This window comes from Cupressus sempervirens, chromosome 2, assembly GCF_028749045.1.
Source record: "Cupressus sempervirens isolate cs-2001-9-10 chromosome 2, ASM2874904v1, whole genome shotgun sequence".
NCBI lineage: Eukaryota > Viridiplantae > Streptophyta > Pinopsida > Cupressales > Cupressaceae > Cupressus > Cupressus sempervirens.
The window spans coordinates 163,050,711-163,063,524 of NC_143119.1; the positions used below are offsets into that span (position 1 = coordinate 163,050,711).

Consider the following 12,814-nt stretch of genomic DNA (forward strand, 5'->3'; position numbering starts at 1 on the left):
TGGTTGATTTTTAGAAAATTAATTCACTAATAGTAGTAACTTATGACAAATACAATAATGAAAAATTAGAAAAAGATATAAAATTCTATCAGTCGATTGGTCAATTGAATTTTTTCGGGCAAAAGGATTAATTGCTACCTAGATACACCAAGCATACCAAATTATTTGAGTGCCACCTTGATTCATCATTTAAACAATTCTATCATCTTCTTAAAAACGTTTTGTTGCACATTGTGGAGCATATTTTTCCGTTTATTGATGGAATGAATGAAATGAAATGATCTTCCTAACGTCCATCTGCCGTTAATACCCGCCGTCATCTACAGTTCGTCATCAACGTTTCAAAATGAGATTTTTACTTAGCTTTTAAGACAACGGACGAATAAGGGAAAAAGCACGGAAAATTTCGGACAAGATAGCTACAAGCAGATACATATATATACGAAGTATATTTAAATTATGCTCAGAGCGGGTTTTGAGGAAGTAATAAAGGCTTTGTTCGCATGATATTGAGCTACCAGATGGCCGATTATCTTTAAGTTCATTTCGTCGGTGCGGTGTTCGAATCCCCCGAAGGCGTGCCTTGGCGATGCTACGCTGGATCGTTACAACGTTCCTCTGGAGAGAGGTCGCATTTGCTTGTTTTTTCTGTCGTCAAAAGAATTTCAGAGGTTCTTTTACTTTTTATATATAAAATTTGATGACGAGCGAAGAAATTCAGTCCCGCAAAGGCAGGGAGCGTTTTTACAATGCCCTCGCTGGAGCTTCAGCAGGTCAGTCTGTATAATTTTCTCTCCTCCTCAATATGGACAGTTGAAAACATTTGGCGACTAATCTTTAGCAGATCAGTCTGTATAATTTTGTCATGTTTCATATAGTTGTAGTATTAATCTTCTTAGTGCAAATTCTGTTATCTGTACCGAATGTTCGGAATTAAACCTGTATTGTGTCAATTGTTTCTCCGTCTCAGAAGTTGAGGGTCGGCATTAGCAACGGCGTTGAAAATAACGAAGAAAGAAACCTCACAATTCTTATGGAAGATGAATTTTGTTTAGAACAGAGAAAATTTCAAGGAGGGGATATATTTTGAAAATATACACTATACACCGGTTAACGATTATTAACAAATCCCGAGGAGAAAGAAGTAGATTGGTAATTGACTGAGAACATAGAATTCATATTTACAAATAAATTGATCGGCGTCTTTACTGCTTTTAGGTTGATGATAGGGTAACACAGAATTTACGTCAAATTTTTTATTTTTTGGAAGTCATCTTTCACATCTCAGACAGTTGAAAAGTCCAAAAAAATCTCAGACGCATGAAAGATTTAATAGTAAGCGCTCGTGGAAACTTTCATTAATTTAATACAAATCAGAACGGAATAGAGAGAAGTGCAACTAAAATAATAAGTACTAAATAGAAATTCTAAATGCAATCTTTTCTCACTGTTGCTACTGCTGTTGCTTTATGTTTTTCTCCCTCTTAGCAAGTACAACATATCTTAAAATGAGTAGAAGAGTTAGTGTTTTAGTGTTTCAAAGGACAAATATGATTTGCACATTTTTATTATGTCTTTAAGACAACTATGGACCCACACAAAAAGAAAAATTTACTATTTTGCCTTTACCTGACTAGCTGGAAAAAAGGGGATAGCTAGAAGTTTTGGCTTTGCCGTCCCCGGTACTGTTGGCCATCCCCAAGTTTTGTAATATCTCTTGCCCAAACTGACTGATTTTAGCTAAAGGAATATTGTCAAACACTTGTATGTTGCCTTTCTCTTTTTTGATTTTGTTTGTGTTTCAGATTGTTTGATATAGTTTGAATGATGCTAAGAAATTTAGAATGTTCGCAAATGATATTACGATGCCTTTTACAATGAACTAATATGCAAGTGCAGTTCTTTTGGTATTTTTTTTAATGCATATATATGAAAACTAGATATGGAATGCATACCTACAGCCAACTGATATTTTGACAAACAATTGCCATACAACTATTATGCTGATCATATATGCTATTAGATGGACATTTTGTCAAACAAATGGTATGCAACATATATCTCCTTTATTGAATTCATTCCCATGTTGTTGCTATGAGTTTGCCAAGACAAATGGGCTTACAATAATGACTACAACAATGCCAAAATCTGATTTTGAATTATCACTTACAACAACACAATTATATGCCTAAGATTACAATGCTAACTACTGATAGTTGCAAGAGGAACTTGATAACAGTGATGCCCAAGGATGAAAATGAAAGTTGCAATCAGAATCAAGCATAAATACCATAGTGTGACACTATTCACGCATATTGTAGCGGCCAACAATAAATGTATTCTTCAATTTAAGCACAAATAGAACTTCATAATGAAGCTCTCTTGAATGCCAAATTCAGTGGATATTTCACCACCTCAAATAGTTGCAACACTGAAGAATTGACGCTCTCCAATGACTAACTGAAATCAGAAACCCTTAGTTTTTTCTCTCAAGTTCATACCAAATGCAATTGAAAATAATTGGATGCTTAACAATGAAGCTCTCGCCTCTATTTATTCTTTTCCTTCACCCTTCTAGAAGGAAATAAAATATTATTTAATTGCACTCTCAAGAAGCTTTCCCCTTTCCAATACAATAATTAGTTGTATTTCTAGAAAATGCACTTTTTAGAAGTTTCTCCCTTTCCAATACAATAATTAGCTGTGCTTCTAGAAAATTAAATTAATTAAATATAAAGTTATCTTTTAATTTTAATTTATTTAATGACTTTATAAGAAATTAATTTAATAATTTTCTCTTATTTCTCTACTTAGCCTTCGGAGAATGTAAAGGCTAAGAACTCCATTGAGATGCTAAAAAGCTGGGGACATTACAGTCTGCCTCTCTTGAAATTGCTTGTCCCCAAGCAATCTCAACTTTGGATGTTGCAAAATTTCTTCACTCTCCCAAATGGCATCCTCTACTGGCAGGTCCTTCCACTTCACCAAGTACTCCTTGATAGTACGTCTCCTGAAATTTCTCTCCCTGAACTCAATGATAGCCTCTGGTACTAAAACCAATTTCCCCTCATCGTCCAAGGGTGGAAGCACTGTAGAAGGAACAATTTGGTGTTCGAATGCCTTTTTGAGACGTGACACTTGAAAAATATTATGGACTCTACTCTCTGCTGGCAAATCCAACTCGTAAGCCACCTCTCTAACTCTCCTGATCACCCTAAAAGGCCCATAATAACGTGGCTTAAGTTTTTCGGCACCACTCTTCTTGAGATTGGATTGATGGTAAGGCTGCAGCATCAAATATACAATATCACCTACCTCAAAAGTTTGCTAAGTCCTCCTCTAATCAGCATGCCGCTTCTGTTGATTTTGTGCCTTGGTGATATTATCCTTAAGAGCCTTCACAATGTCCTGACTCTCTTGTAATAAGTCCTCAGCATGGGGCACTCTACTATCTGATAGCAACAAATCCAAGAAACTTGGTGCCTCATATCCATATAATGCCATGAATGGTGACATCTGGATATACATGTGATAAGTGGAATTCTAACAATACTCACATAGATATATCCACTTAACCCAAGCCTTTTGTTGCCCTGTTATGTAATTCTTGAGGTATCCCTCCACCCATTTGTTCACTATCTTTGTCTGACCATCTGTCTGAGGGTGGTAGCTAGTACTCAGAGGGAGCTCTATCCCGCACAATCTGAACAACTCTTGCCAGAAGTGACTCATGAACCTGCTATCCTTGTTGTTGACAATGCTCCAAGGTGAACCATGCAATCTAAATACCTCTCTAAAGAATAAATGTGAGACCTGTGTAGCAGTGTATGTAGTGTTGATTGGGAAGAAGCGGGCAAACTTTGTAAGCCAATCAACAACAACATATATACAATCTCTACCATGGGCTCTCGGTAGTCTTGTGATGAAGTCCATGGATAAACACTCCCACTTCCTGTTAGGAATCAGAAGTGGCTTAAGTAAGCAGACTAGGTAAGAGTGCTTCTGTTTATTCTGTTGGAAAGTAGGACACTCTTAACATATTGCAACACCTCATCTTTGAGTCCTTTCCATGAAAAACACTCACGAATCTACTGGTAGGTTTTGTAAAAACCTGGATGTCCTGCTATAGGTGAGTCATGATAAACTTTCAACAACATGCTCTTTACCTCTGACCCTGGCACCAAATAAATGCTCCCTTTGTAAATGATGATTTCATTCACAAGGGTGAAATCACTATTTTGGATCGATCCATCTATGAATACTGATGCCCATGTATCCTTTGCATACTCTGCAAGGATCAAATATCTCCAATCCTCTGATATATCGGTCATCAAGCTCAAGCGAGGTCTTCTTAACAAGGCATCTGCTACTACATTCCGTCTTGAAATAGGTAATGTCAAAATCATATGCTTGTAATTTACTTACCCATTTCTATTGCCTGCAATTAAGATCTCATTGCCCCAGGAAATGTTTCAGGCTATTGTGGATCGGTTTTTATCTTGAATTTTCTACCCACTAAATATTGCCTGAATTTGGCCAAAGCATGCATTATGGCCAACATTTCCTTACCATAAATGCTGAAGCTCCTCTTAGGCCTTCTGAGCATCCTACTCTCATAAGCAATCGAGTGCTTGTCTCACATAAGCACTGCTCCAACACCTTCGCTTGATGCATCACAGTGCAACTCAAAAGGTTTGCTAAAATTTGGTAATGCTAGCATTGGACAAAAAGTCATCAACTCCTTGAATTTATCAAAACACTCCTGTGCCTCAAGAGTCCATAAGAAAGCCCCCTTTCCCATCAAGTTTGTCAAGGGTGCTACATGCTTGGAATATCTACTAACAAACCTCCTATAGAACCCACACAACCCCAAAAATCCTCTCAACTGTGTCAGTTTACTAGAGTAGGCCACTCAATAATAGCACAAATCTTTTCAGGATCCATATGAACTCCCTGAGCACTGATAATCCCAAATCACATTTTGACTTCTTTGCATACAAGGATTCCCTGCTCAGAATACTCAATACGGTGTCTAAGTTCCGCACATGCTCATCCCATGTCCTACTATACACCAGGATGTCATCAAAGAAAACTAACACAAATTTCCTCAACTGATGCTGAAAAACCCTGTTCATTGTGGACTGAAAAGTAGCTGGAGCATTAGTTAGCTCAAATGGCATAACTACAAACTCAAAATGGCCACAATGACATCTAAATGCCATCTTCTCTATATCTTAATTGCCTGCAATTAAGATCTCATTGCCCCAGGAAATGTTTCAGGCTATTGTGGATCGGTTTTTATCTTGAATTTTCTACCCACTAAATATTGCCTGAATTTGGCCAAAGCATGCATTATGGCCAACATTTCCTTACCATAAATGCTGAAGCTCCTCTTAGGCCTTCTGAGCATCCTACTCTCATAAGCAATCGAGTGCTTGTCTCACATAAGCACTGCTCCAACACCTTCGCTTGATGCATCACAGTGCAACTCAAAAGGTTTGCTAAAATTTGGTAATGCTAGCATTGGACAAAAAGTCATCAACTCCTTGAATTTATCAAAACACTCCTGTGCCTCAAGAGTCCATAAGAAAGCCCCCTTTCCCATCAAGTTTGTCAAGGGTGCTACATGCTTGGAATATCTACTAACAAACCTCCTATAGAACCCACACAACCCCAAAAATCCTCTCAACTGTGTCAGTTTACTAGAGTAGGCCACTCAATAATAGCACAAATCTTTTCAGGATCCATATGAACTCCCTGAGCACTGATAATCCCAAATCACATTTTGACTTCTTTGCATACAAGGATTCCCTGCTCAGAATACTCAATACGGTGTCTAAGTTCCGCACATGCTCATCCCATGTCCTACTATACACCAGGATGTCATCAAAGAAAACTAACACAAATTTCCTCAACTGATGCTGAAAAACCCTGTTCATTGTGGACTGAAAAGTAGCTGGAGCATTAGTTAGCTCAAATGGCATAACTACAAACTCAAAATGGCCACAATGACATCTAAATGCCATCTTCTCTATATCTTGCCCTCTGACTCGGATTTGATGATAGCTTGATCTCAAATCAATTTTGGAGAAGAAACATGGTCCATATAGCTCATCTAATAACTCATCAATCCGTGGGATGGGGTACCTATTTTTGATAGTCTTCTTGTTCAGGATCTTGTAATCTATCCACATCCTAAGAGTTCCATCCTTCTTCACCAAAACCACAAAAGAAGCGAAAGGCGACTTACTTTGTCTAATGTGCCCCATGGCAAGTAGTTCCTTAATGGTTTTCTCGATCTCATCCTTCAATCTCTTCGGATGCCTGTAAGGTGTGATCATGATGGGTTTAACACCCTCCTCTAACTCAATAATATGCTCAATACCTCTATTTGGAGGTCTACCTGGTGGTATTTCACTGAAAACCTTGTAGTGCTTGTTTCTCAATTTCTGTATGTTCGGGTGATATTCTGATTTTTGCTGCCAACTGTGATGACATTAAAGTGCAACGGGATGCCCACTCAACTTAGTCATGTCTCAACAAGCTCTCCATGAGTCTGGAAGACATCATCCTAGACCCACTGTCACGAATGGCCTTAAGTGTATGGGTCTTCCTTTCTGACTAAAACCTCATCTCTATATCTCTCAAATTGAGAGTGAACTCCCCTATATCATGTAACCAAGTCATGTCAAGAACTAAATCTATATCACTCATGTTAACAACACAAAAATCTGCTTTAAAATCAAAGTTGTTAATCTTTAGGGGCAAACCTATAATCTTCCTATCACATTTGAGGATGTAGCAATCAGCTACCCTCACTCTCAGACCCTCAAATTGCTTTGTCTGAATCCCACACCTCTCAATCAATAAAATTGTGAGTAACACTTGTATCAAACAAAGTAATAGCTTGCTGACCAGCCAATACCTCTCTCATCCTTAATGATCTCTCTTGTTGTAGACTAGTGAGGCGGCCCTCCTTAAGTCTATCCTTAGTCTTCTTATTACTTATATCATCTGTGCCTTCCTTTTCTTTAATTGATTCCTCATTTTCAGATTGCTGGTCTGAAATTTTAGAATCAGAATTCTCATAATATGCCCACATAACCTTGTTTGCTTTCCCCTTTGGCCTCAAGGGATAGTCATGGTTCATGTCATAGGGTCTTTTGCAATAAAAACAAAGTTTTTTCTTCCTTAAATCATTCAATGTCTCTCTATTCAAAGAAGCAAATGATTTATCTTTATTTTCAGCCTTTGTTTCATTCTTGTTAGGTTTCTTGAAGAATGGTCTGTCTTTGCTAGATGATGCATCCTTTGACTGAAATTTATTTACTGGGACTGCTTGTTACATACTTCTAGCCTTATTAATTTCTTTTTGCAAATTGAATGGATCAAAGGCTTTTACCTGACCTTTCAGTGGTTTGAATAATCCCTCCATGAACAAAATAACCAATCTACTATCTAATATATCTGGCACCATAATGGATAGCCTTTGAAAGTCACTAATGAAATACACCAATCTGCCTATCTGTTTTTATTGTGCCAACTCCCTGAAGTAGACTTCTGGATCCTTCGTATCAAACCTCTCTAGCAACCGGTCCACAAAGTCTTGGGTAACCATCCCATGGTACCACCAGTCATGTGCAACTTCTTCTAAATTTAGCGTGGCATATTTTATTGCCTCCACTTCTGTCATAGGTCTTAGTGCTAAGAAGGTATCAAGCTTGTGAATCGAAGCTTGTGCTGTCATTCTACTACTCCCATCAAATGTAGTGAAGGAAAGCTTCCCTGTAGCCCGCTTTAATTCATTATCCTCGCCACAAGGTCTCCTATTCTGTTTGATTGCATGGTAGTGTTCTACTCTTTGGTTCACAAACCTCTCAAAAGTCATTCTCTCTTGTACTTGTGGTGCTAATAATTCCCATTCATCATTCTGTTACTGCCATCGAATGTAGTCAAGGAAAGCTTCCCTGTAGCCCACTTTAATTCATTATCCTCGCCACGAGGTCTCCTATTTTGTTTGACTACACGGTAGTGTTCTCTTCTCTGGTTCACAAACCTCCCAAATGTCATTCTCTCCCGTACCTACGGTGCCAATAATTCCCATTCATCATTAGCAGCCATAAGGATATCTACAAATGTCCTATCCTCAACTTCCTCTGCTAGCTCCTGTACTGGTTCCTCTCTAAAAAAGGTAGGATGTGTGGGCCTCTCTGCTGTTCTGGAAAGAGTTCTATGAGCTCTAGGTGATCCCACTGCACTCCTGTTATCTCGTTGTTCCTGATTTTGTCTGTCTTGTGGGTTTATGCGCTCAACCATGGTGGTGAGTGCCTACAAAGCCTGAGCCATCCACTCTTGTCTTATAACTATTGTTTAGTAAAATTCCTTTGTTTCCTAATCCTCATTCCTATTGTCTCTTGATGGGCTACGCTCTTGCTTGTCATCCATGGTGTCTGGCTACCTGTTAAAATCTTGTTCCTTGTCAAACAAAGCTTGCTTGCGAGTGTAAAATCTGTGAGAGCCAACCCGAGGTGGTTGCATGTGATTGCTAAACCCTCATGATGACAGGATTTAGCTCTGATACCAATGTAATATCCCTTGCCCAAACTGATTGATTTTAGCTCAAGGAATATTGTCAAACACTTGTATACTGCCTTTTTTTTTTTGATTTTTTTTGTGTTTTAGATTATCTGATATAGTTTGAATGATGCTAAGAAATTTAGAATGTTCGCAAATGTTATTACAATGCCTCTTACAATGAACTAATAGGCATGTGCAATACTCAGAGTAATGAGAATCGCGCTGAAATTGCGTGAATCGCCGATTCAGCGATCAGATTCATGCACCTCGATTTTTTTGGAGTCAGAAATCGTGATCGGCGATTTCATCGGGTGAATCGCCTGAATCGCATGTATCGGCGATTCACTCAAAAAATCGCCTGAATCGCCATTAGAAATCGCCAAAAATCGGCTGGCAACAGCATGCATGTTTAGTTGGAAATAATAAAAAAATCACTTATGTTTTTTGCTTTCTTTTTTACCTTTCCTCTTTGTTATAACCCTAAAGGGCCTTCTAATTGTTAAGCATGACTAGAAGAGAGGAGAAGAGAAAAGAAGAACCATAGGTTATTAAAAAAAAAAAAAAAAAAAAAAACGACGACAAATAAAAAATGTTTAGAATGCATAACGGATGATGCCCAAGGGAAGGGAAAGACATAATCAGGTAGTAAAACATCAGCGATTCCCAGAAAGAGTGTGGGATCAGAAGAAAATCACAAAAACACTGTATTCCATATAGTTTTGTGTGGGTTTCAGAGTGCAAATTTGGTTTTGGCGACGGGGGCGCTGCCCCTCGACCCCACTGGGGGCGTTATCCCCTGGACCCCCAGTTGCTGCGGTTATCAGTCGTGGGAAGTCTCACCAGTTGATGAGACCTGAAGCTGTTGTAGGCATGGAGTGTCTGTGGTGGAGAGAACAATAGAGCAAGCCTTTCGAGAGGGGTGATATGCTTTGAAGCACTTGGAGTAGGTGTTGGATGTGAAGTTGTCTTATAAAAACTCTTTACCCCATGTGGTAAACACAAACTTCCATGTTTATATATGTTAAGTTTCAACTTTTATTTGATGATGTTATAGTGTGTTTAAGTTATATTCAATAAAGGGTGCATGAAATAAATCTTAAATTGTTAAAATCTCTACATTTAAAGGGTTTTTTCAAATTTGCCGATTCATCGCCGATTCACCGGCGATTCACCCTCGATTCACGATTCGATTCGGCCGTGCCGATTCCGATACGATTTCGATTCTCGTTACTTTGGCAATACTTTTGGTATTTTTAAAAAAAATGCATATACATGGAAACTAGATATGGAATGCATACCTACAGCCAGTTGATATTTTGACAAACAATTGGCATACAACTATTATGCTGATCATATATGCTATTAGATGGACATTTCGTCAAACAAATGGTATGCAAAATATATCTCCTTTATTGAATTCATTCCCATGTACAATGTTGCTATGAGTTTGCTAAGACAAATGGGTTTACAATAATGACTACAACAATGCCAAAATTTGATTCTGAATTATCACTTACAACAGCACAATTATATGCTTAAGATTACAATGCTAACTACTGATAGTTGCAAGAGGAACTTGATAATAGTGATGCCCAAGGATGGAGATGAAAGTTGCAATCGGAATCAAGCATAAATACTATAGTGCGACACTGTTCATGCATACTATAGCAGCAAACAATAGATGAATTTTTCAATTTAAGCACAAATAGAACTCCAGAATGAAACTCTCCTGAATGCCAAATTCAATGGATATTTCACCACCTCAAATAGTTGCAACACTGAAGAATTGATGCTTTCAATGGCTAATTGAAATCAGAAACCCTTAGTTTCTTCTCCCAAGTTCATATCAAATGCAATTGACAATAATCAAATGCTTAACAATGAAGCTCTCGCCTCTATTTATTCTTTTCCTTTACCCTTCTAGAAGGAAATAAATTATTATTTAATTGCACTTTCTAGAAGCTTCCCCTTTCCAATACAATAATCAGTTGTATTTCTAAAAAATGCACTCTCTAGAAGCTTCTCCCTTTCCAATACAATAATTAATTTTGCTTCTAGAAAATTAAAATAATTAAATATAAAATCACCTTTTAATTTTAATTTATTTAATGACTTTATAAGAAATTAATTTAATCATTTTCTCCTTATTTCTCCACTTAGCCTTCAGAGAATGTAAAGGCTAATAACTCCATTGAGATGCTAAAAAGATGTGCCCCTCTTGAAATTGCTTGTCCCCAAGCAATCTCAACTCTGAATGCTGGAAAATTTCTTCACTCTCCCAAGTGGCATCCTCTACTGGCAGGTCCTTCCACTTCACCACGTATTCCCTGATAGTACGTGTCCTTTAATTCCTCTCCCTGAACTCAATGATAGCCTCTGGGACTAAAACCAATTTACCCTCATCATCCAAGGGTGAAAGCACTGTAGAAGGAACAATCTGGTGTCCTATTGCCTTTTTGAGACGTGACACTTGAAAAATATTATGCACTTTGCTCTTTGCCGACAAATCCAACTCGTAAGCCACCTCTCCAACTCTCCTGATCACCCTAAAAGTCCCATAATAACGTGGCTTAAGTTTTTCAGCATTACTCTTATTGAGAGTGGATTGGTGGTAAGGCTACAACATCAAATATACCATATCACCTACCTCAAAAGTTCGCTCAGTCCTCTTTTGATCAACATATTGCTTCTGTTGATTTTGTGCCTTGGTGATATTATCCTTAAGAGCCTTCACAATGTCCTGGCTCTCCTGTAATAAGTATCCAGCACTGGGCACTCTATTATTTGATAGAAACAAATTAATGAAACTTGGTGCCTCATATCCATAAAATGCCATGAGTGGTGACATTTGAATAGACATGTGATAAGTGGAATTATAACAGTATTCACATAGATATATCCACTTAACCCAAGCTTTCTGTTGCCCTACCATGTAATTCCCAAAGTATCCTTCCAACCATTTATTCACTATCTCTGTCTTACCATCTGTCTGGGGGTGGTAGCTAGTACTCGGAGTTTTTAACTTAAAGTCACTTTTAAATGTGTTAATAAGTTATAAAGTTGCACTTTTTGATCTTTTAAGCTATAACTTAAATCCAACAAGTTAAAATAAGTCATTTGCATATGCATGCAAGTGAATATGCAAATGAATCTTGAAAAGTGTGATTTGCTATCATTTAAATATATGAATGAAGTTGAAAAGTGTGATTTGGCATCAAATGCTCTCACTTCAAGTGCTAAATCACACTTCTTGAGTCACATTGCATATTACATCACTTTTCCCTTCATATGCAATATGCAAGTGAACTTCAAAAACATGATTTGGCTTGTTTGAATGCAAAACAACTTGTATTTTTAAAACTATTTGGCTGGGTATTTTATTGTTTTTAAAGAAAGCACATGTAATTGTACTTTTAAAATGCGATGGCATGTGTACTCTAAAAACTCAAAGGAAACTCCAATTTTATACAATATGCATTTTATTTTGAAAACCACAAATTGCCTCTTGGCTGCACATTTCATGCAAAAGACAATGTGTAAATGGCCTCCAAAAGCAGGATCTGCACTTGCTCGTTTCCCTTGCAATGTGTAAATCACTCTTAAAACTGCAATTGCACATGAGTACCAAATGAAATATGCAATGGACCTCCAAAAGTGCAATTGGCTTCTTGTTCACCATTGCTTCTTTGGTGTATCACCTTCATTTTCTGCATTTCATTTAAATTTTCTATTTAAAAGTACTATCTTCTTCCCTTTTCCATTAACTTTGTAGTTTCATTAGGATAAGTGACATATCAAGTTAATATCATATAGGAGCCGACCTAGAACCTAAAGGTTCAGTCATTTTAGTAGTTTACCCACAAGCTCATGATTGTTCCAATGTTACTCGAAAATTGCTAATGGCAATCGGGTGCAATTTTTTGAAGTTAATAGTTGCACTTTTTGATGTTTTTAAAAAAGCCACTTTTAAATGTGTTAATAAGTTATAAAGTTGCACTTTTTGATCTTTTAAGCTATAATTTAAATCCAACAAGTTAAAATTTGTCATTTTCATATGCATGCAAGTGAATATGCAAATGAGTCTTGAAAAGCATGATTTGCTATCATTTAAATATATGAATGAAGTTGAAAAGTGCAATTTGGCTTCAAATGCTCTCATTTCAAGTGCTAAATCACACTTCTTGAGACACATTGCATATTACATCACTTTTCCCTTCATATGCAATATATGCAAGTG

General features: G+C 37.4%; 1 protein-coding gene across 3 annotated transcripts in view; it reads left to right on the forward strand.

Annotated features, from left to right (window-relative positions):
* Positions 1-465: 465 nt before the first annotated feature.
* The window catches only part of LOC149571553 (nicotinamide adenine dinucleotide transporter 1, chloroplastic-like), a 193,966-nt gene continuing 181,617 nt past the window's right edge, over positions 466-12,814 (forward strand). For all 3 annotated transcript variants that reach the window (XM_089813068.1, XM_089813070.1, XM_089813069.1), the window contains exon 1: positions 466-773. In XM_089813068.1, coding sequence (XP_089669194.1) covers positions 701-773 — 73 coding nt within the window. In that variant the 5' untranslated portion in view covers positions 466-700. The remainder of the gene's footprint in view (positions 774-12,814) is intronic.